Source organism: Acanthaster planci, linkage group LG18 (genome assembly GCF_054643075.1).
Source record: "Acanthaster planci isolate LZ-2023a linkage group LG18, COTS_SCS, whole genome shotgun sequence".
In the NCBI taxonomy this organism is placed as follows: Eukaryota; Metazoa; Echinodermata; class Asteroidea; order Valvatida; family Acanthasteridae; genus Acanthaster; species Acanthaster planci.
Window position 1 is genome coordinate 12,655,201 of NC_141794.1, and position 21,299 is coordinate 12,676,499.

The 21,299-nt window shown below is 41.2% G+C and overlaps 1 protein-coding gene across 3 annotated transcripts; it reads right to left on the reverse strand.

The window, feature by feature from the left end:
- Nucleotides 1-735: 735 nt before the first annotated feature.
- LOC110978770 (uncharacterized) lies at nucleotides 736-20,516 on the reverse strand. 3 transcript variants are annotated; one of them, XM_087148856.1, is made up of 9 exons: nucleotides 8,962-9,332; nucleotides 8,173-8,237; nucleotides 5,781-7,722; nucleotides 5,254-5,634; nucleotides 4,730-4,897; nucleotides 4,042-4,380; nucleotides 3,568-3,822; nucleotides 2,964-3,158; nucleotides 736-2,705 (listed from the first exon to the last, which is right to left on the reverse strand). In XM_087148856.1, the coding sequence occupies exons 2-9, from the start codon at nucleotides 8,202-8,204 to the stop codon at nucleotides 2,496-2,498; spliced, it is 3,522 nt and encodes a 1,173-aa protein (XP_087004982.1). In that variant the 5' UTR covers nucleotides 8,205-8,237; nucleotides 8,962-9,332; the 3' UTR covers nucleotides 736-2,495. The 3 variants fall into 3 exon arrangements, with proteins under 3 accessions (XP_087004982.1, XP_087004983.1, XP_087004984.1); XM_087148857.1 differs by lacking the exons at nucleotides 8,173-8,237; nucleotides 8,962-9,332 and adding an exon at nucleotides 20,229-20,516; XM_087148858.1 differs by lacking the exons at nucleotides 736-2,705; nucleotides 2,964-3,158; nucleotides 3,568-3,822; ... (4 more) ...; nucleotides 8,173-8,237; nucleotides 8,962-9,332 and adding exons at nucleotides 10,514-12,411; nucleotides 12,673-12,852; nucleotides 13,260-13,505; ... (3 more) ...; nucleotides 15,559-17,365; nucleotides 20,229-20,514.
- Between the last annotated feature and the right edge of the window lie 783 nt (nucleotides 20,517-21,299).

A 21,299-nucleotide genomic window follows, 5' to 3' on the forward strand; every position in this document is an offset into this window, starting at 1 on the left:
CTGCAAACTTGAGGTGATCAGAATCTTTCTTCAAAGGGTCAGATTTCTTTCATCTCCAAGATTGTCTCTTAACACAGGTATACGTTCCAACTTCTTTTTTCCCCTCCTGCAAGCTTTAACTATGCTTTACAAGTTTCCCATGCGTCTGTACTCTAACTCTGTAATATCTCCTGGGTACGAACAAGTGCAATAAACTTTACGCACTGTTGGTCGCAGACAAGAGTGTCATACACACCTGCACTTTCCCTGTTCCATAACAAGCCTTTTCTTGCGGGTAAGGCTTTGTGGTCAATAGTTATATTGCTCTTTGTATTTCCCATATATTTAATTTCATTTCATTGATAAGTTTTCTTGGAGCATCACCTAAATATCACTGTATATTGCTTAATGTTATTCCTCTTTGCTTTGGTTGCTGAGAGAGTTGAAAATAAATGTCTTTTGAAGTGAACTGAGCTCTTAGTAGGTGAAATCGACTCTAAACGTGTGAACATCACCAACTCAAGAATTTGGCAGACTGATTATGAAGCGGATTATGAGAATGAGCAGATTTCAGCAGCCTTTTTAGTAAGTAAAGCATGGCATCGATACAAAAACCTTATTCGAATTCGAAGTCATATACCAAAAATAAAAACCCTTAACATAAGTGTACCATGGTGTACCTCGGTTTCATCTGTTTCACGTTGGCGGATGAGACAGATTTAAATTTATCAAAGCCAACAACCGGGGAAACCAAGCTAGTTTACGTGTGGATTACTGGCATTTTATTATCTGAACAAATCATGTGAATATTTGATACCTTCTGTGTATATCTTCAGTGCTCAAAATGTTGACATTAAACTTGTCTGCTTCATTTCTTGAGAAATAAAATAATTTGCAGAGGGTTGACAATTCGGCTTTTCAGAGGATTTCATCTTTACTGTGGAAATTTGTGTACTCAGAATTTCAGCTTTGTTGTCCACCTGCTGCCTATAAAATTTAAAACCAATTCAAATAAAAATTGGACTAATAAAGTTATTGTTACAGAAATAAAAGAAAGCAAAATGGAACAAAACCGTACAGGAATACATATCTTTTGTCAGTGGAACATTTTTGAAAAACGACAAAAATAGTGCGCCTCCAAGAGTTTTCACCGTGTTCGCCAATACGGGCGATTCACAAAAGCGCACCTGCAAGAGTTTGCAAGGCGTTGACCAATTCAAAAAATCTGTCGACCCTTTCCAAACGCGCATTTGGTCCACAGATTTCGCGCATTGTGATTGGCCAACGAGTTTGAAACTCTTGGAGGCACACTGTTGAAATCTGTCGACCCACTGCGCGTTGGGTCGACAGATTTCGCGCATTTTGAATTGCGCGTATGCGTATCAAATGTGTTTACTCGTCGATGTAAAGTTGATTGATGTGAGGAGTCTCCTTGGAAAGTATTGTGACACAGGATTTGGAAGGTTTTTTTTTTCAACAAACTATGTTTAGTGGTCTCGTTCGAATAATTAATAGATAGATTTTCATAAGACTCGTGATTATATTTGTTTCACTTCTCACTTTGGATAATTTTGGAGAGAAGTGTTTCATTGATTTTTTAATTAAACAGATTCTCATAGAATTCACTCATAAAATTGTAGGCATAACCCTAGTTTTGTGGTAAATTTTAAGATGAATATGTGAATATTAAAACTACTTTGATGACAGCAAGTAATATAGGCAAGTACCAATCATAGATGAAACCTCCTCTCTGACTTCTAATTAAACACAGTAATTTGGTTTTGAAACTGAAGGGCACTCACGGTGTTGTAAGATCCATTATATTAGTCTAAATCTACAGTGCCTTTTATTTATATTATTGAGTACACATTCACACCTTGCTCTGTCCGTATAACTCTCGTTCTGTTCTCATCATTTATAGCGGATGTAGCCAGCTTAACTTTGTCGCATATACAGTGTCCGATACAAATTGCCATTTTTGATAGGCCTGCTTTATTTGCTGGTCTTCTGGGTCACATATTTTTCACATCTCGAATTTGGTAGCCTTGGAACTCATGAGGAGTTAGATACAGATAGATCTTGAGCCTCTGGCTACAGTGAAAGCCATTCTAAGGGCAATTTCAAATGACGTCATCACTTACCTCCTTTCCTGTTTGTATGACGTCATTATTAACATTACAAACACTGCACTGTGACTAATTACTGAGTGTACAAAAGTACTCCGCAAAATAAACAAATGCATAGACATCAAACAAAATAATAAGCAAGGGAAGCATGACCAAACAAATCAGGTGTTACTTCTAGCTATTAAAACGAAAACATCAAATGTAAAAACTTAGGGCTGTCATTGGTCCGTGATTTGTAAAGACTGATAATTGAAGAGTCTGCTACAACTACCTGGAAGCATTTTGCTAGGCCCAATAATGGCACTGACTGTGACTAGTTCCATAAAAATTCTCATTGTAAAAGCCTGAAGTAGCATAGCTAGAACATGGCGAACGTAAGACGCCTTCACTTTAAGAAGAGGATGCAGGCTGGCAAGACTGCATTTGCAAGAGAACTTTCTCGGTGTTATCTGTACACCAGCGGGTGAGGTCCAACACCTTGAAGGATTTATCGTCACCGCTGCATGTCTTAATCTTCACCATACCGTCGTTACTTCCTTCGGAGATAAACGTCTTCACAGCGATGAAACCGTAGTTATCCTCACAGACGCATGGTTGTGCCTATCGTAATAATAAAAAGGAACAAATTTATAAGTACGATGACATGTAATTTTCCATGTGCGGCTGTTGAAGATTTCAGAGAAGACGCATCATGCTTTGAGACACAACATTAAAATGGCAGGTATTTCAGTTCATACATTTTCTTAAAAATCGCTAGTTTACCACCACCATGGCAGAGAATCATTCAGTTGACACCATACAAAAACTTGCCATATCATGACATCTTCGTGTCAATTACGCATGACTGCTAACACCCACCTGCAGGATTATTTCTAACAGCTTGTCGGTGATCTTAACAGGAATGCTCATCTGATTGAGGGCTTTTTTCAGCTGTTTCTTGACTTTCCCCTTCAAATGTCCAGGCTCGTTTTGCTGACCGGGTTCGGCATCTGGACAGATATCCAGAAATGGGAATGCAACTTTTGTCGTTTGTGAGTCGGTTCCCCTACCAGGCTGTATAGAAGATTAGAAACATCATGTGAAACTTTTTACGCTTTCGGAATAACGGAGTCCAATATCATCCTTAATGAAATTCGAACTTGGACCACGAGAGATGAGAGGATAGGGCTACGATTCTAGACATTTAAACGTTTTCCCCTTAACCTCTTTCCCTTCCATTCAGTTTTCCATTCAACAAAACGTGACTTGGAGGTTACTTAATTGTGCATGTAAATCACATAATTTTATTTCATCTTTTAAAGCAAAAGAGAGATTATTTGTTTCTCTCCCTTGCAAGTTGTCCCCCATCCTCCCTAATCTCTGTCCTTTGGGTGATAAAGCGATATAGCGCCAAAAGGAGCTGATGACGTGCTTGTCATCATTAGCTGTATAAATGGATCGAGACCCGAGTTCGAAAACCTACGTTTCTTATTGCAGTTTGGTGTTTAGCCAACTCCGCATCCAGCGCTTTGACAGCTTCTGTGCATGTTTCCCTGCACTTAGCCGATATCTGAACATCCTCGTGGTTTTCCAACACGGCGTCTTCAACCTCTTGATGATGCCTCCAGAGTTTCTGACATATCACCCGAGTTCCCTCGGTCAGTTTGCGTAGAGCTTCTTCAGCTTCCGAATAAGGTGATCGAGACAGCCTTTTACTCTGACGAATCAGTGCAGTCATCTGGTAAATGGAGTCAGCAATAGTGATATTTTCTTAATTAACCAATTTTTCTGTCTTTATTTTCAGGAAATACGGCACCAGGAATTTTTTTCTTCAATTTATATGAATGATAATTATACTTCGTTGTGTCTGCATATTTTAACAAGATGAACATGGCTATGTTTTGTTGGTTGCTCGTGAGTCTGGTAGCTGTGCCGTGCTACTTATTCTAAGGTTTACCTCCAGTAACTTCCAAGTGCTTCCCATCCGCACGACGAAGTCTCCTTTGCTGGACAGTATTTTCAGCAGATCGTCAGCTTTCTCAAGCTCACCACCTTTGATGCCACTCACAAGCTTTTCCACCTTTTTCCTTAGATTACTGGCTTCTCTCATGGCTTTTATGAAGAAGTTGCAGATCTCTTCCACTTTATCCGTGCACTTACGAGCCAATGTAACCGGGTCCTTGTTTATATCCAGTATTTTACTCACCGATGAAGCAACATCTCTGTGCTTCATCTTGTTAACCAAGGTGCAGAAAGATTTGAGGATCTCATTTCCGGAGTTGTAGCCTGGTTGAATCTGGAATTTCGAAAATGAAATTGCATTACACCAGACGCATTTCTCATGAAGCACAAATGTAGGCATGCATGATATGTGTTGAATGTGCTTTATTCTTAAGACAGATTCGAGGACGTCCTTGTGTAGCCTAAACTTGTCTGTAAACCCCATACGTCTGATTTCCTTGCGCAGTGTTTTAGCGAATACATGTAGTAATTTGAGCTCTGATGAACAAACGCCAAAGCTGTCGTCCGGGTGTGACAAAATGTTGCATTACTCTAAAGAAAATGAATGAGTAAATATCATGACAAATTATAAGCTAACTTGTTAGCAACGCATAATTAACTCAAAATATCTTTCTTCTTTATACCTTAAGTAACTGATTCCATAGCTTAGGATAGTTTTTGTCCACGTCAGTGCTGAAGATGGTGTTCAGTCTTTTTTTCAATTCGCTTTGAATTTTTGTTGCATTCTGCTCGTCCAGCATCAAAGGGAAATACTGGTTCTTCGTTTCCTCTTCGAGACCGAGTTCCTCTGTCTGTATAAGGAAGCAGACAAGAAACACTGATCCACTAAGGTAATTGTCCTGGGATTTTAATTAACGAGCCAGTTAGGTATTCCTGGACAGCTTATGCCCAAATTAAGTGCATCAACTGACATTGATACACGCATACAACATCCGCTTATTCGCGCTGCCTTGTGCGGAAAAGGACCTTGCTTTTTTGAAATCGCTTATTGTAACAAAATTATTAGCCACGGAATTGTATCCCGTATTTGGCCAATATTTGTTCCTTTTCAACTATATTGACGTCCACCACCAGTAACAGGTAAACTTGAGACTAATTTCATATACTAACATACTAACTCTTGCATCATTCTATACAAAGTATTTACCCCGAATTTGTCCACAATACCGTCCAAAAGAGGACGTAGTTTCAGACAACAATCGGTAGCGGCGCGGATGATTTCATCCGACGAGGTTATCTCCTCCAACTCTTCCCTGCCGTCCAGCTCAAGTTCCCCTTCATTATTTTCAAACCTGTGTTTCAATATTTTTTTCTCCATGCTGAAGTGCTGTTCCCAAGCCTGCCTGAAGAACGGGCTCCCATCTAGGATTGCCCTGTCGTCACGCTTGATGGTTTTACAGTTCAGCGCTGATGCATCTTTGTCTGTATCGCGGCTGCTAAGACCGTGTTCGAAGGTGAGGGGTTTCTGGTCTTTATGTAGACAATCACTGCTTCTCAGCGAGCAACACACGTCGATTTCTGCAAGCATCTGCATTAAATTACAAGAAAGACGTAGCGACTGGAAAGTCAAATAAAGATGACAGATTTCAAACACTTTAGTGAAGATTTGTAACACACTTCTAAAACAAAATAAGAAGCTTAAATTTAAAAAAGAAAGCATAATCAAAGACCTACCTGGAGGAAGGTCCACCTTGAAGTTACATGAACAATGTTGTTTTGTATCAATCTGAGTAACTCCAGGCTAGCAACGAGACTTCCGCATCTAACAGCCTCCCTGTATGACCGGATACATAGAGAGTCTAGCTGTATGATTGTAGGTGTCGACATTGTGTGCTGAGTGTCTTGATCCAGTGTTGTGGCATTCTGACCCTCCATCTCTTGCTGAGAGGACGGCAAGGGCATCTGCTGACCTTGAGCCCCTTGTTCAAGAGCTGTCTTGGCACGACTGCCAAGACCAATCAACAGGAGCTGGTTGTGTGCGATCGCTAAAGCCGTGTCCGCCCTAAGCTTTCTACCTTCCGTTTGGCACAGACCCGCCATCATTGCCTGGATAGCGTTTTCGTGAGCTTTGTCAAATACCTCTTTTGCTTCTTCAGGCTTGTGACCTAGATACAAAACCTGTAGCTCTCGTTCCCTGCCCATCTTCAGGTACGTCAGTGCAAGGTATCGGGTGATGTCGAAGTTTTCTCGATCGACCTCTTTCAGCTTCTCCAAAACCTTTTCAGCTTCTTTAAAATTGAAGTTCTGGAAGTGAAGAATTCCTAGCTCGAGACTGTTGCTTTTGTAAAAACCCAACAGTTTGCTGTAAGCTTCTTCCTTTCTCCTCTCTTGTTTCTTTTGTACTTTCCACTTACAGGATGTCTCGTCAAGAAATTCAAACGAAACTGTAAGATCCATCACTTTCTGCCATAAATCCATTCTCGATTCGTATTCCGCAGCTTTGCGGTTATAAACAAAGAACTTGGCAAATTCAAAGTACAGCAGAAACTTGTTTTCAGGTGTCCAGTGTTTGGACTGATGGATGCAGTTCTCGTAGAGCTCCTCCGCTTCTTTTGTTTTGTTCAAAATGCTATATACTTTGCATTTATCCATCAAGGCGTATGTCTGTCCTTTGTTAAGTTTGAGACACTGATCTAGTTCTGTAAGAGCTTCTTCATTCCATTTGTGAATCGCTGCCTTGTCTCTCCTGCTGTTTCCCCTAGCATGCGCCACGTAGCACAGTGCCAACTGGTAATGACTCTCGTAGCAGTTTGGATTGTTTTGAATTCTATCTTTTAATATGTCTATAGCATCAAAAACCTGTCCCTCACGTCTGTAATATCTGACTAAATTCAGTACTACGTTTTGCACTTGAGGAGCTTCTTCGTATGCCCTCGTCAAATGATCTCGTCCTTCTATTTTTTGTTCTTCCCCTCGTCCAATTAAGTTCAATCCAAGAGCTGACCTTGCCAGCTGATATTCATCATTTATCTCCATCATCTTTTGCAAGTAATCCTTTTCCTTGTCCAAGAGATCCTTACCCATAGGGTCCATCTTTTCGTACTCAGGGGTGGTGACTCTTCTATATCTTGCCATTCTGCCCGCCATTAGCGCAGCCCCGTAGAGGAAGTTGACATTTTCGGGGAACTTCTCCAGCGCTTTCTCAAACATTTCCAGAGAAGACGCATACATATTGGGTCCGAGTCCTTTCAAAGCAGCCGCGTGCACTGCTCCGATCACTAGAAAATCTTCGTTCTCCATTGTGTAACCACCTAATTCAGCGCGTAGCTCTTTGACCTTTTGGATTTTAAGGCATTTGTTCTCGATCCACATGCGATTCAGTAGTGACACAACTTTGTAGCCTTTACGCATACGCTCATCTGTCTGTTCTATCCTATCGTCTGCTTTGTCCAGGAACTCTCTGGCTTTACGAACGTTCCAACGTTTTGGGTCGTCACATACTTCCAAGTACGCCCTGAAGAGAAGACCTTCGATCCCCAGTAAGTGTGGTGTCTTGTCCAAGTCATCGTCTATCTTGCGTATTACCTTATCGCAATCGATCTCAACCCCAATTTTCAGATTCCAAGCGAAATGATATAGAGGTCTTTCTTCCAACGGACCTTTTCCCAAATCATTCCTGTAAGGTGAAGAGAAACAAATCACGCACACGCCTAAGCTAATATATTATGGTGTGACTAGTTTTATAAAAGAAACAAAATTCAGGTTGGAACTATTTCATTTCACTTGCCTGTTGAAAGCATCAATTGACTTTGCCCATAATCTGTGAATACCACCAGCCATCACAAAGAGGCTCGATCCCATTCCTGAAATACATGCTCTTAAAGGTGAGAACATCCTATTCATTTGCGGTGTGTAGCAGTGGGTACTTGGATCAGCTTGACATTAATGTTTCACGATTGTTTTCTTTTCTTTCTGTGGTAAGACAGATCGACAAAAGTGTGGCCTATCTAAATTTTGACTGCTACTTTTGGTTTTCGTGTGTCTGTCTCATTGCAAAACTTTGTGTGTGCATTTTAGTTTGCGATTTTGCACATGAGCAGTGGTGAGCTCTGGATCGTCTGCCTACCTTGCAAGAGGATTCTCGTAAATGACGTCCATGATGATTATGTGGGGGATTTGTTGTGCTGTTTCCTGTAAAGATGAAATAAATGAATTTGCAAAGGTTTATTAACCTGTGATATATTGCTAGCTCAAATACAAAGCATGGTAAATAAACAATGAAGTGAATAAAGCAGGATGTAAGACCAACAGATTGAGGAGAAAATTCATGCAAATTGTTCCGATTCCACATCCACATTAATGTTCAACCCATTTTTAAAATAGTTTTGCTGAGTTTTTGTTAGTTTATCCATAATATTATTTGGAAGATATTAAAGTCGGTTGCCAGGAAAGTGGAAACTAACCTTCCCTTGTATGTGCCAGATTGATATACTTCCTGGTTGATACCAATATACATGTACACGTAAATATTTTTGTAATACTGTATGCACATGTGGCTTTACAATTACATGTATTAGCCGCGCAATTTCCCCCATCCCCAATTTAATCTTGACAAGAAATTGCTGCCGCTGTAGGTATATTGATTTGTCAACGAAATTGGTTTGCATGATGTGGGAAGCGAAAGCCGGACGGAGGTAGCACCGTCGTCGGAAATACCAAGGTTTGTGAGTGAGGGTCTGAAACAACCCACGGACTCGGACCTAGCGTCACTGTGGGTGTGCTTTGCCCACGAGATCACAAAACTCATCTCACGAAAGCTATTGCCGGTTTGCAGCAGGGGCATTCTCACCGCTTTGTCATATTTGCCCCCGTCTGAAATGCATGTATGAACGCAAAAACTTAAAATTATACTGACCCTATCTTTGTCTATTCCTTACACTGCTCTAACAACAACACCTGGTTTCTGGTCCCCATGTTTTGCATGTTTTTTCTGCTATCACTGCTTGTCTTCGTCCTCGTCAGCAGTACTTCTGGTCTTTTACTTCCATGATAACCACTACTACATGTTTTTTCTCGACTACACTGGTGTGACGTAGGCTCAGCTCCTCTTTTTGGCAGCGTCGATCGTATGACTAGAGTGGTATGAGAACTTGACAGTTACTGAACAGACGAAGGTCTATGGTGCTGGTGCGGGTGATCAATATGCGACCAACAACAGCATTGCGTACTGGATGGCATTTCCTGGCATTGCGTATTGCAGGGAATTTCCTTGCATTGCGTATTGCACGGGATTCCCCAGAGATACAGGCCTACAGTACATAGTATGTGATTTAAAATTAATCGATTTTCATATTATTGTCTGGAAATAGTTTTCACGTCAACGAAGCACTCGTCTGCATTACATTTATTTCATTTGAATTAAAGATCTTGAGCTAGTGAATATTTGGAAAATATGTCGTTCAGTGGATAAATTTTGTTTTCGGGAGGTGGCCGAGGTCTATTGTTGTGACCTTACTGCTCATGTCTTGAGGGCGCTGCTCTAGTCTTGAGGGCGCTATTTACGCACGTTATGGAGCGTTTCCACTGTTTTCTCGAAATGTGTTTTGTTCCTGCAAAATCATAATACAGTTGTTTAAGATTCATTTTTCGTGATGAATACTGAGATAGGGATACTTTGTTGAGTGGTAACACCTCTACTGCCTCTTATCAACTTATCAGAACAAATTATTACTCTGACAATTAAGTTGTTAACGTCTTGAAATTAATTATGATGATCCAGATAAGCTTTATCTCCTGCATCTCAACGTCAGACGTTTAGGTAAAAAATTGATGATTTAAAGACACGTCTTCATTCAGTAAATCGAAAGTTGTCAATTATTGGTTTTAACAAAACTTTCCTTAATGCCAACGGTAACTTAAATCTAAACCTACCTGGATACATCTTGGAGTCCAAGAAGAGGGAACAGAAAGTGGGAGATTTAGCTTTGCATATGTCATCGAGTCTCCAATATGTCCGAAGGTATGACATAGATGATCTAGGTAATGATTCACTGGAGTTTATTCTTGTTGATATTGTCACTCCTCGTCAATGTAAGAATCTTCTTGGTGGTGGTTTACACACATCCTACAGCTACCTTTGAGCAAGTTATTACCTGCAGCATATACAGACCTCATCTCAAAAGAAAGAAAACTTAGCTTCTTGTGTGGTGATTTCAACTTACATCGAATTAATGTTCATAACAATAAGCAGTCACAGGAAGATTCAGCACCTCTTATTAACAAACTTATAAAGGTAACCAAACATCTGCTTCTCACATTGCAAACATTTTTTTAAATACCTGTAAATTAGATTTTTCCAAATGCGGGTATTTTAGTGACTAAGACGTATTTATTATAATGAGCAGATTAAATTGCACAAAAGTAGTATCCGGAATACTTAGAAAATAATCAACGATGAAATAAGCAGCAATAGCATTGACATCAATGGCGAAACTACTGACGATCCACAGCGCATAGCTGCTCATTTTAATAACCACTTTACAATTGGTCAAAATCTTAGTGTAAAGAATTCCGTCAAATACCAACAAGTTTTATGACTACTTGTCTTATCCTAATCAAAATTCTATATTCCTCGACTCAGTTACTTAGCAAGAGATCAGTGATATTGTGAATGCATTACAAAAGAAAAATGAGCAGGCTATGATAGAATAACCAGTTCTTTGATAGGGGAAATCATTTCCTCAATCTTTAAGCCATTACCTTTTCTTATGAATTTAGCTTTTACAAAAGAAATATTTCCCCAAAATGAAGATTGCCAACTGAAAGTTATTTCTATTGATAAGTGTGGTGATTCGAAACTGGTTAACAACTACGAACCAATTACAGTATTAACCACTTTCTCCAAACCTCTTGAGCGAATATTTTTTTTAATCGCACTACATGTACTAAGTGAAGCGATTATAACATTACAACTAATGCTCGATTCGGATTTCGAGAAAATCCCTCAACGTCTCATGCCATATTCAAATGAATTGACAAAATCACAGCTAAGCTTGACTCATCACAAAGTAAGCTTGGTATCTTGTCAGGCCTCTCCTAGGCTTTTGACACTATAGATCATTCTTTTATCAAAGCTTGTACATTGTGGTTTGAGAGTAACCTTTCTATTTGCCAACAATTTGTATCACTTGAAGTTTAAACAGATATTTTGTAGCAATGACAACATTCATCCTAATTTTACCCGAAATTGTGGAGAATTCCACTCTCTGTTTGCAAGAACAACTACTTTGCAAAAGGTGATTCGCCATGAAGGTCCTATGTCGTGGAATGCTTTACATTACTTACTCATTGACATTCGTAGTCTTCCATTATTTAAATCAAAACTGAAACTTATCTGTTTTTTATTTCTTTGAGTTCAAGTTAACTTCTTAATGGGTAGCTATGTGAACTTCGTATATTTTTATTTTCCTATCTTATTGCTTTGCATTGGAATACCTGTACCCCATGTCATGCGTGTGATGTGTTTTACGTGTAATTTTACTTTTTTGTTCTCGTGTTTTCACACCCGACAAGCTTGCTTTTAGGGACCCCCTTCCAGATCCTTATGCAAATGTAACTTTCAACTGAATACCGAATCTCAAATTAATATGTACTTATTTATGTGTCGTAAAACTATATACCCAAATACATATTATATTCCGAAATTATTGACGATATGTATATTGAAAATAATGATAATTAAAAAAACAAACTAAAAACAGAACGCTGCTTCATTTTTCCCGGCAGTGTATCCCGCGGCAGACTCACTACCGCTGGATTGCCCTGAATCCCATCATTGGAATTATGTCATGTACGTTTTGGCTGTTGTGTGTTGACAAATTGTGGTTGTGTTTGCATTCAGCGCGAAGCAAAAGCGTAGGGAAGATTCCTACACCCAGCCGGCGAACAGAATAATATGCGCGATTTCCCACAATGCGCTGCAAAAAATGGCCTTTCTGCGGTGAACTGTTTAGGCGCCCTGTGTTGTGGAACACCAGTGTTGCACTGAAAGACACTTTCGGAATCCTATGTTCTATACGTATTTGGAGAGAAGAAGTCTTAATAGGCCCACGCATGGCATTTCTATGCTCTGAGCGTCCACGAGGACGTCTCCAAGTTAAGAAGGGGGCAGAAGTAGGCAGGACTGCATACCCAAGAGAACTTTCTCGGTGTTATTTGTACACCAGCGGGTGAGGTCCAACATCTTGAAGGATTTATCGTCACCGCTGCATGTCTTAATCTTTACCATACCGTCGTTACTTCCTTCGCTGATAAACGTCTTCACAGCGATGAAACGGTAGTTCTTCTCACTGACGCATGGCTGTGCCTATCGTAATAATAAAAAAGAACAAATTTCTGAATACAATGACATGATCAATATCAGTTCCATGTGCGGCCGAGCTTTTGGAGATTTCAGAGAAGAAACGTCATGTTGTGAGATACAAAATAAAAATGCCAGAAGGTCCTGTTGTGGGTTTATTTTCTGGAAAAATACCTGTGTACCTTCATCATGGCAGAGAATCATGCAGTTGACGTCACACAAACATTCGCCATATCATGACAATCACGAATGACTGCTAGCACTCACCTGCAGGATTATTTCCACTAGCTTCTTGTTGGTTTTAACAAGAATTCCCATCTGCTTGAGGTCTCCACGCAGCTGTTTCGTAACTTTCCCCGTCCAGTGCCCAGGGGTTTCTTCATCTGGGCACATGTCCAGAAGTGGAAATGTAACTTCTGTTGACTGTGGGTCTGATCCATCACCACTCTGTGTGGAAGAAAAAAAAGAACATACAAATATGTTTCATACTTTTGAAAATCTGAGCCATGATGGAATTCGATTTTGGACCACAAGTGATGAGAGGCCAGGGTGGCGTTTCTAGGTATTTTAGCCTTTCACCTTAACCATTCCTCCTATTTTCCATTCAACTAAAGTAGCTTGAAGATTACTTAAATTGCTGCAGTTTCCTTGGTAATTGTGCACGGAATTTGGATTCCTGCTGTTCTTGCTTATTTTAAGCAGTTTTAAAGCAGAGGGTTGAGCCCCCTTGTGATGTATCCTTCTCTCTCCCTTGTCCATGTCTTCAGGTATTCGGCAAAGGAAGCGCAAAAAATGCTTTATCACAAGCTATATAATTTGATTGAGACTCAAATTGGTAACATTGCATTTCTCACCAAAGTTTTGTGTTTAGCCAACTCCGCATCCAGCGCTTTGACAGCTTCTTTGCATGTTTCTCTGCACTTAGCTGATAGCCGATCATCCTCGTGGTTTTCCAACACTGCGTCTTCAACCTCTTGATGATGCCTTCGGAGGTTGTGACATATCCCCTGTGGGCCCTCCGTCAGTTTGCGTAGAGCTTCTTCAGCTTCCACATCAGGTGATCGAGACAGCCTTTTACTTTGACGAATCAGCGCAGTCATCTGGTAAATCAGTAAGACCTAGTCAGTTGTAATTATACGTTCGTTTAATACCAACTTTGAAGTCCTCATTTTACCTACCCGAGGAAGGTGTTTCAACATAATAATCTGAATGATACACTTTGTTGTCTCGGGCTATTTTTATACTATTAAGATGAACATAGTTATGCTTGCTAATTGTACGGGTTTAAATTTGGTCGGCTTGCAGTAAATTTCACTCTAAAGTTTACCTCCAGCAAGTTCCAAGTGCTTCCCATCCGCACGACGAAGTCTTCTTTGCTGGACAGTATTTTCAGCAGTTCGTCAGCTTTCTCATGTCTGCCATCTTTGATGTCACTCACAAGCTGCTCCACCCTGTTCCTTAGATGAGTGGCTTCTCTCATGGCATCGAAGAAGAAGTTGCAGATCTCTTCGACTTTATCCGTGCACTGACGAGCCAAGGTGACTGGGTCCTTGGTTATAATGAGTAAATTACTCTCCGATGAAGCAACATCACTGTGCTTTATCTTGTTAACCAAGGTGTAGAATGTTTTGAGGAACTCATTTCCGGAGTTGCAGCAAGGTTGGGTCTGGAATTTCGAAGATGAAATTGCATTATACTACAGCACCTCTTCGCATGAAACACAAATGCAGGCTTGCATGAAATATGTTGAAAGTGTTTAACGGTGAAATCTTGGTCTTAAGAACCCCCATACCTCTCATTTTCTTACTCATTGTTTTAGCGAATTATAATTTTAGCTCCGATGAATAAACGCACAAGCTGTCGTCCTGGTGTGACAGAAATGTTGCATTACTCCAAAGAAAATGAATGAGTAAATATCATGCAATAAGCCAACTCGTTTGTAATGCATAGTTAACTCAGGGTATCTTTATCATTTGTACCTTAAGTAACTGATTCCAAAGCTTAGGATAGTTTCTGTCCACGTCAATGCCAAAGATTAAGGTGAGTCTTTTTTTCAATTCGCTTTGCATTTTCCTTGCGTTCTGCTCGTCTAGTATCAAAGGAAAATATTGTTTCTTCGTTTCCTCGTCGCGACCGACTTCCTCCCTCTGTAAAACGAAACAGAAAAAACTAATCCACTGAGGTAAAAGGCGAGTGTTTTTAATGAGCTAATTCCGTATTCCTCGACAACGTAGCCCAAAATGAAGTACATGGGGGGGTCATTTGAACGCACGCGCAAGATTTGCACTATCCGCACGCACAGCCTTGTGCTGACGCGTGCGGACTCTTTGAATGGGGTTGCTTTTTGAAATACCAACTGTGGGTCTGTTTGTTTCACACAGATCTCGATCAGTGATCTTATCATCCGGTATGCGGTGTTTGTGTCCGTAAACCAACGACAGATCGCTGATTGTGGTCCAGATCCGAGTGAAACAACCAGGACCAGCAACAAAAATCTACCTATTTTGGCAAATGTTTGTTCGTTCACAATTGAACAGACATTCACTACCTTTATCAGGCAAATTAGAGACTAACTGCACATGAAGAATCGTACTAACTCAAACATCTCTCCGTACCAAAATATTTACCCTGAACTTATCAACAATACCGTCCAACAGAGGGCGTAGTTTCAGACAACAATCGGCAGCGGCGCGGATGATTTCATTCGACGAGGTTATCTCCTCCAACTCTTCCCTGCCATCCAACTCAAGTTCCCCTTCATTATTTTCAAACCTCTCTGTGAGTATTTTTTTCTCCATGCAGAAGTGTTGCTCCCAAGCCGGCCTGAAGAACGGGCTCCCATCTAGGATTGCCCTGCCGTCACGCTTGATGGTTTTACAGTTCAGCGCTGATACATCTTTGTCTGTATCGCGGCTGCTAAGACCGTGTTCGAAGGTGAGGGGTTTCTGGTCTTTATGTAGACAATCACTGCTTCTCAGTGAGCAACACACGACGATTTCTGCAAGCATCTGCATTAAATTACAAGAAAGACGTAGCGACTGGAAAGTCAAATAAAGATGACAGATTTCAAACACTTTAGTGAAGATTTGTAACACACTTCTAAAACAAAATAAGAAGCTTAAATTTAAAAAAAAAGCATAATCAAAGACCTACCTGGAGGAAGGTCCACCTTGAAGTTACTTGAACAATGTTGTTTTGTATCAATCTGAGTAACTCCAGGCTAGCAACGAGACTTCCGCATCTGACAGCCTCCCTGTATGACCGGATACATAGAGAGTCTAGCTGTATGGTTGTAGGGGGCGACAAGAGGAGCTGGTTGTGAGCGATTGCTAGAGCCGTGTCAGCCCTTAGCTTTCGACCATCCGTTTGGCTCAGACCAATTTCCATTGCACGGATTGCATTTTCGTGAGCCTTTTTAAAAATACCTTTCGCTTCTTCAGGCTTTCCACCTTGTGACAAAGCTAGTAGCTCTCTTTCGTAGCCCATTTTCAGGTATGTCAGTGCAAGGTAGCGTGGGATGTCGAAGTTGGTTTCTCTTTCGAGTTCTGGCAGGTTCTCCAAAACCTTTTCAGCTTCTTCAAAATTAAAGTTCTGGAAATGAAGAATTCCGCGCTCGAGACTGTTGCTTTTGTAATGATCCAACAGTTTTTTATAAGCTGTTTTCTTTTTCCCCTCTTCTTTCTTTTTTACTTCCCATTTACAAGATGTCTCGTCAAGAAATTCAAACGAAGCTGTAAGATCCATCACTTTCTGCCATAAATCCATTCTTGAATTGTGTCCTGTAGCTGTTTGGTTTTTATCAAGGAACCAGGCAAACTCAAAGTAGAGATGAAACTTGTTCTCGGATGTCCAGTGTTCAGACTGCTGCATGCAGTTTTCGTAAAGCTCTTCAGCTTCAGTGATCTTCTTCAAGAAATCGGTTACTTGGCACTTGTGTATCATCGCGAATGTGTGTCCTTTGTTTAGTTCGAGGCACTGCTCTAGCTCAGCGAGAGCTTTTCTATTCCATTCGTCTCTCTCCTGTTCTGCGCTGCATTCCTTAGCGTCTTTAAGGTAGCACAGTGCTAACTGGTAATGACTCTCATTGCAGTCTGGATTTTCCTCAATTCTGTTTTTCAAAATGCCTGTGGCCTGATCAACCATTCTACTTTCACGTCTGTAATATCTGACTAAATTTAGTACTACCTCTTGCACTTCATGGGCTTCTTTGTATGCCCTCGTCAAATGATCTCGTCCTTCTGTTTCTTGTTCTTCCCCTCGTCCAATTAAGTTCAACCCAAGAGCTGACCTTGCAAGCTGATATTCATCCTTTATCTTCATCATCTCTTGCAAGTAATCCTTTTCCTTGTCCAAGAGATCCTTACCCATAGGGTCCATGTCTTTGTACTTAGGGGTGTCGACTCTTCTATATCGTGCCATTCTGCCCACCATTAACGCAGCCCCGTAGAGGAAGTTGACATTTTCGGAAAACTTCTTCAGCGCTTTTTCGAACTTATAGAGAGCCGATGCATACGCATTGGGCCCAAGACGCGTCAAAGCAGCCGCGTGCACTGCTTCGATCACCAAATAATCCTCGTCGTCCAGTTCGTAACCATCCAGTTTAGCGCGTAGCTCTTTGACCTTTTGGGTTTTAAGGCATTTGTTCTCGATCCACATGCGATTCAGCAGTGACACAACTTTGTAGCCTTTACGCAGACGCTCATCTGTCTGTTCTATCCTCACGTCTGCTTTGTCCAGGAACTCTCTGGCTTTACGAACGTTCCAGCGTTTTCGGTTGTCACATACTTCCAAGTACGCTCTGAACAGAAGGGCTTCGATCCCCAATAAGCGTGGTGTCTTGTCCAAGTCTTCGTCTATCTTGCGTATTATCTTATCGCAATCGATCTCAACCCCAATTTTCAGATTCCAAGCGAAATGATACAGATCTCTTTTTTCCCATGGACCTTTTCTCAAATCATTCCTGTAAGGTGAAGAGAAACAAATCACGCACATGTCTAAGCTAATATATTATGGTATTGTGGGGAGTTGCCCGTATATTTATCATGTATAATCTACATGCACATGGCATACGCCTTTAAGATCCTTTCAATGTTTACGTTGTTGCATAGCAACTGAGAGGGTCCCCTCACCCTTCACGTTGACGTGGCCTTGCGCCTCTATTGGAATTAGCTCCATTTAATTTCTATCATGATAACATAAGATTTAGCCGGAATGCCTTCCGCCAACTTCATTATCTGTTTTAAAACGCTTGGATTCATTTTTATTGTAATACGGGCATTGTCAACATTTTTACTATTTATACCGCGCTTGGATATGCCGGTCTGCCCAGTGTGCGTTACCGACCCTTCGACCACGTCTAGTCCTTTTTCTTTCCGTGGCCATCTCGGTGGAGACAGCGCAACATTTCGGGACCATTTCGGACAGTTTTCAGCCTGTTCCCTTGGAGTTGCTGGGCCCTGCAGACCACTGTAGGTCTCGCAACCCGTGGGGTCTGGGGTTTTCTTTCCATTGACGAATAAATTGGAGGTGATTATTTGATGACCTGTGTTACAAGCTGATCCAATCCATCCCTTACCGGGAGACCAGTCTCCCCCCCTCCGGATTGTCAGGGTCCGCCCCCAGCGGGCGCGCAAGCGCTGCCGCAACAGTATGACTAGTTTTATAAACAATTTCAGGTTAGAACTATTTCACTTGTCTGTTCAAAGCATCAATCGATTTTGCCCATAATCTCTGAATACCACCAGCCATCCCAAAGAGGCTCGATCCCATTCCTGAAATACATGTCCTTAGGGTGAGAATGTCCTATTCATTTGCGGTGTGTGGCAGTGGGTACTTGGATCAGCTTGAGATTAAAAGTAATTTTTCACGATTGTTATTTTTTCTCTCTGCTAAGACAGATCGACAAAAGTGTGACCTGTCGAAATTTTGTGATAAAGAGGCCCTCCTTCCCAGGGATCTTTTCTCGAACCATTCCTAAATTAAATTGAAAGGGGCTGGTCTAAGCTAATGCATACATACATGTATCATCATAAGTATATTGGGTAGCCGAGATGGTGTCTCTAGTTTGATAAACAGTTCAGGTAAGACTCTTGATATCGATGAGTAACTGGTTCTAAACCGTCGACCGACTTTGAATGCACATTTTTGCCCTTAACTCTGATACGATCCACACATTAAGCTTCCAGGGAAGTTTACTACCGATCCCAGTGGGACTCAATATTCCCACCCCTCGATCACATGTTCTTTGGATGAAAATGTCACGTTCATTTCTTCTCTGCCGAGAAACATCGACGCGCGTAGGCCGTTGCCACTTTGTGTGTAGCGTGCATTTATTTTTGAGATTTTGCACATGCGTTATACTAGCAAGCTCTGGGTCGTCTGCACACGTGATCTTTTATTATGTGCGTAGGGATTTGTACTGTTGAATCTGAATTTTATAATGTGTTTGGTAAACCATCCATCAGGAAACATCACACCAACTTGATGGTTAGAGTTGTTTGCAGAGCTGGACGTGTAATCTATAGCCCTTTTTCATCCGCGTGACTGGATTGCACTAAATGTAGACAACATACCACCACGTCTGGACTGCCGTGGCCATGCACGGTGATCGCATATATTCCTACGGGCAGCTTCAACCACGTGCACGATTGTGACATCACAGGAATGGAGCTTATTCGAAAGGGCCGAATAATTTGAGGGGCTCTGCTCTGAGCACATTAAATTTAAGGATTGGTGAAATGCTTCAAAACACAACATGGGAGACTGTTCCAACACTGCAAAAACGCCTCCGGTGTTAAAAATAACATTTTTAAATTGTTGTTATCATGAACACACCCAAATGTACTTTAGCACTGTTGGGGTTACTTTATACACCTTCAATTGTTACAATGCATGGATTGGAGAGTGTTAGAAGTAACCCAGCAGCTTTGAAATAACACCAAAAATGTCAACACTGGTGAAAAGTGCTGGAATGGTTCCCTAGATAATACCGGGGTTTTCGCAGTGAATCTTTGAATGTTGGGGAAAATAAACATTGCTAAAGATTTTAGGCCTGAAGACGATCGAACAGAGTATACTGTTCGGAACGTTGAGTGTTCACCATCGGTTCTTCTAAGAACCACACACTCATAAAAGAGATATTTCTTCCACATGGTACAACCGCAAGCCTAACCTATTTTGATTATAGTTCTGTTATGCAGTTTTTCCTCCGATTATTATGAAGATATTTACTAATTTCCAGAGGATATTTAATTACAGCTTTCAAATATACAAAGCAAAGAAAAAAAGCAATGACGTGGATAAAACAGGATGTTAGGTCAATAGATTGGCAGGAAAATTCATGGGTGAAGATCCAATTCTTCGCACAGAGTAATGCACCAAATTTTCATACTTTCACCAAGTATTTGTTCGTTTATCCAGGATGCTGTTTTGGAAATATTACAGTCGTCAGGACCGTGGGGCCTAGATACTGTTAGCTTGAACATCCTGCGATATTTACCTGATTGATAAATATCCTATAATAATGTATTATGCTTTAAAGTCACGTGCACATCATTAGCTCCCCCCCACTCTTGATGAGACAAACATCACCACAGCTGTGGTTTACATGGAGAAAGCAAAAGAGTCCAGCAATAACATCATCGTTGGGAAAAAACTCTTTTCTGAGTGAGGCACGTGGACCCATCGTCTCTGGTGATACCGGTACGATCTGCCCACGAGATATCACAATTATTCATCATTAATGTGGAGAGATGTAAATTAATTTGCAACAAGGTATTGTGCCGCATGAAATACATCAAATCGAAAAGAAAAATTATACCGACCCTGCTTCTTTCGCAGCCATCTTTTCTACATCCGTTCTTTTAACTTGCTCCCGTAATGCTCACCACTGTCAGACCGTATTTCCTTAACTACCCGGCCACTGACTGGAGTGACGTAGGATAGGTTCCCCTCTCTGGCAGCGTTGAACAAGTGACCGTCTTGTCTAGAGAACTTCACAATTAATGAGCAGACGATCTTAGACGCCCGTTTCAGCACTCTGTGCTGTCGTGGGTGTGATCAACGCAGCCTGTACGGTGGTATTGCGTGCTCAGGCATGGAATTTCCGGGCATTGCTCATTCCACGGTATTTCCTTATATTGCGTGTTGCTTGGGATTCCCCTTAGATAATGTAGCTTAAAGTAATCAATTTTCATAATGTCCAGAAAAAAATTATGTCAATGAGGCACTCATTTTGTTTCATTATAATTAAAGGTCTTAATTAAGAGAGAAAGAATTTTTGGAAAATCCACAGTGAAGTGGATAAAAATAAGTTTGGCGAGTGGGGCAGGCCGGGGGTCAACTACGTTCCCACCGCGTTTCATCGGTACGATGTTGGCGCCATTCCTTTCGCGATCTAGGGTGCAGTGTCCCAATTCAAGGAAAATTCTCCGCCAGGCCGAGGCGCAGAAAAAGTACCCCCAGAGATTGTTTCGAAAAGAGGGGTCTGTTTGGGCCAGGAAATGGTGGAATTGTGTCAGTATGGCCCAGAATCATCTCTGTAGATTCAGGGGCACCCATCTGGGGGCAAAGCAGACAAAAATGGGATTGAAAATTAGTCAGAAGAGCCCCAGGAAGGTGAGGGATGTCATTTGAAAAATGGCCGCTGGGAGGGCTTGGCAACATTCACTTTTTGGGGGGTGAGTTTGTTTTGGGCGGATAATTAAAAAATTCATTGGTTAACCTACTAAAAATTGAAAATCAAATGAAATGTGAAGGACCAAACAACACATTGATTTTTGTTTGAGAGGCCTCAGGGACTTCAGTTGCCTGCCATGGGGCTCCAAACTTGGTTGATTTTACACTATTTTCAATGGAGCTTGAATTAGTTCAGTGCACCCTCTAGTGAAGGAACG

Excerpts from the sequence above, each read along its gene's own strand:
- LOC110978770 (XM_087148856.1), bottom strand. The coding sequence starts at position 8,204 with ATGGACGTCATTTACGAGAATCCTCTTGCAAG. Across the intron at positions 5,635-5,780 it reads CAAGGTGGACCTTCCTCCAG|ATGCTTGCAGAAATCGACGT; the intron begins GTAGGTCTTTGA and ends AATTTAATGCAG. Across the intron at positions 3,159-3,567 it reads ACCAAACTGCAATAAGAAAC|CCTGGTAGGGGAACCGACTC; the intron begins GTAGGTTTTCGA and ends TCTTCTATACAG.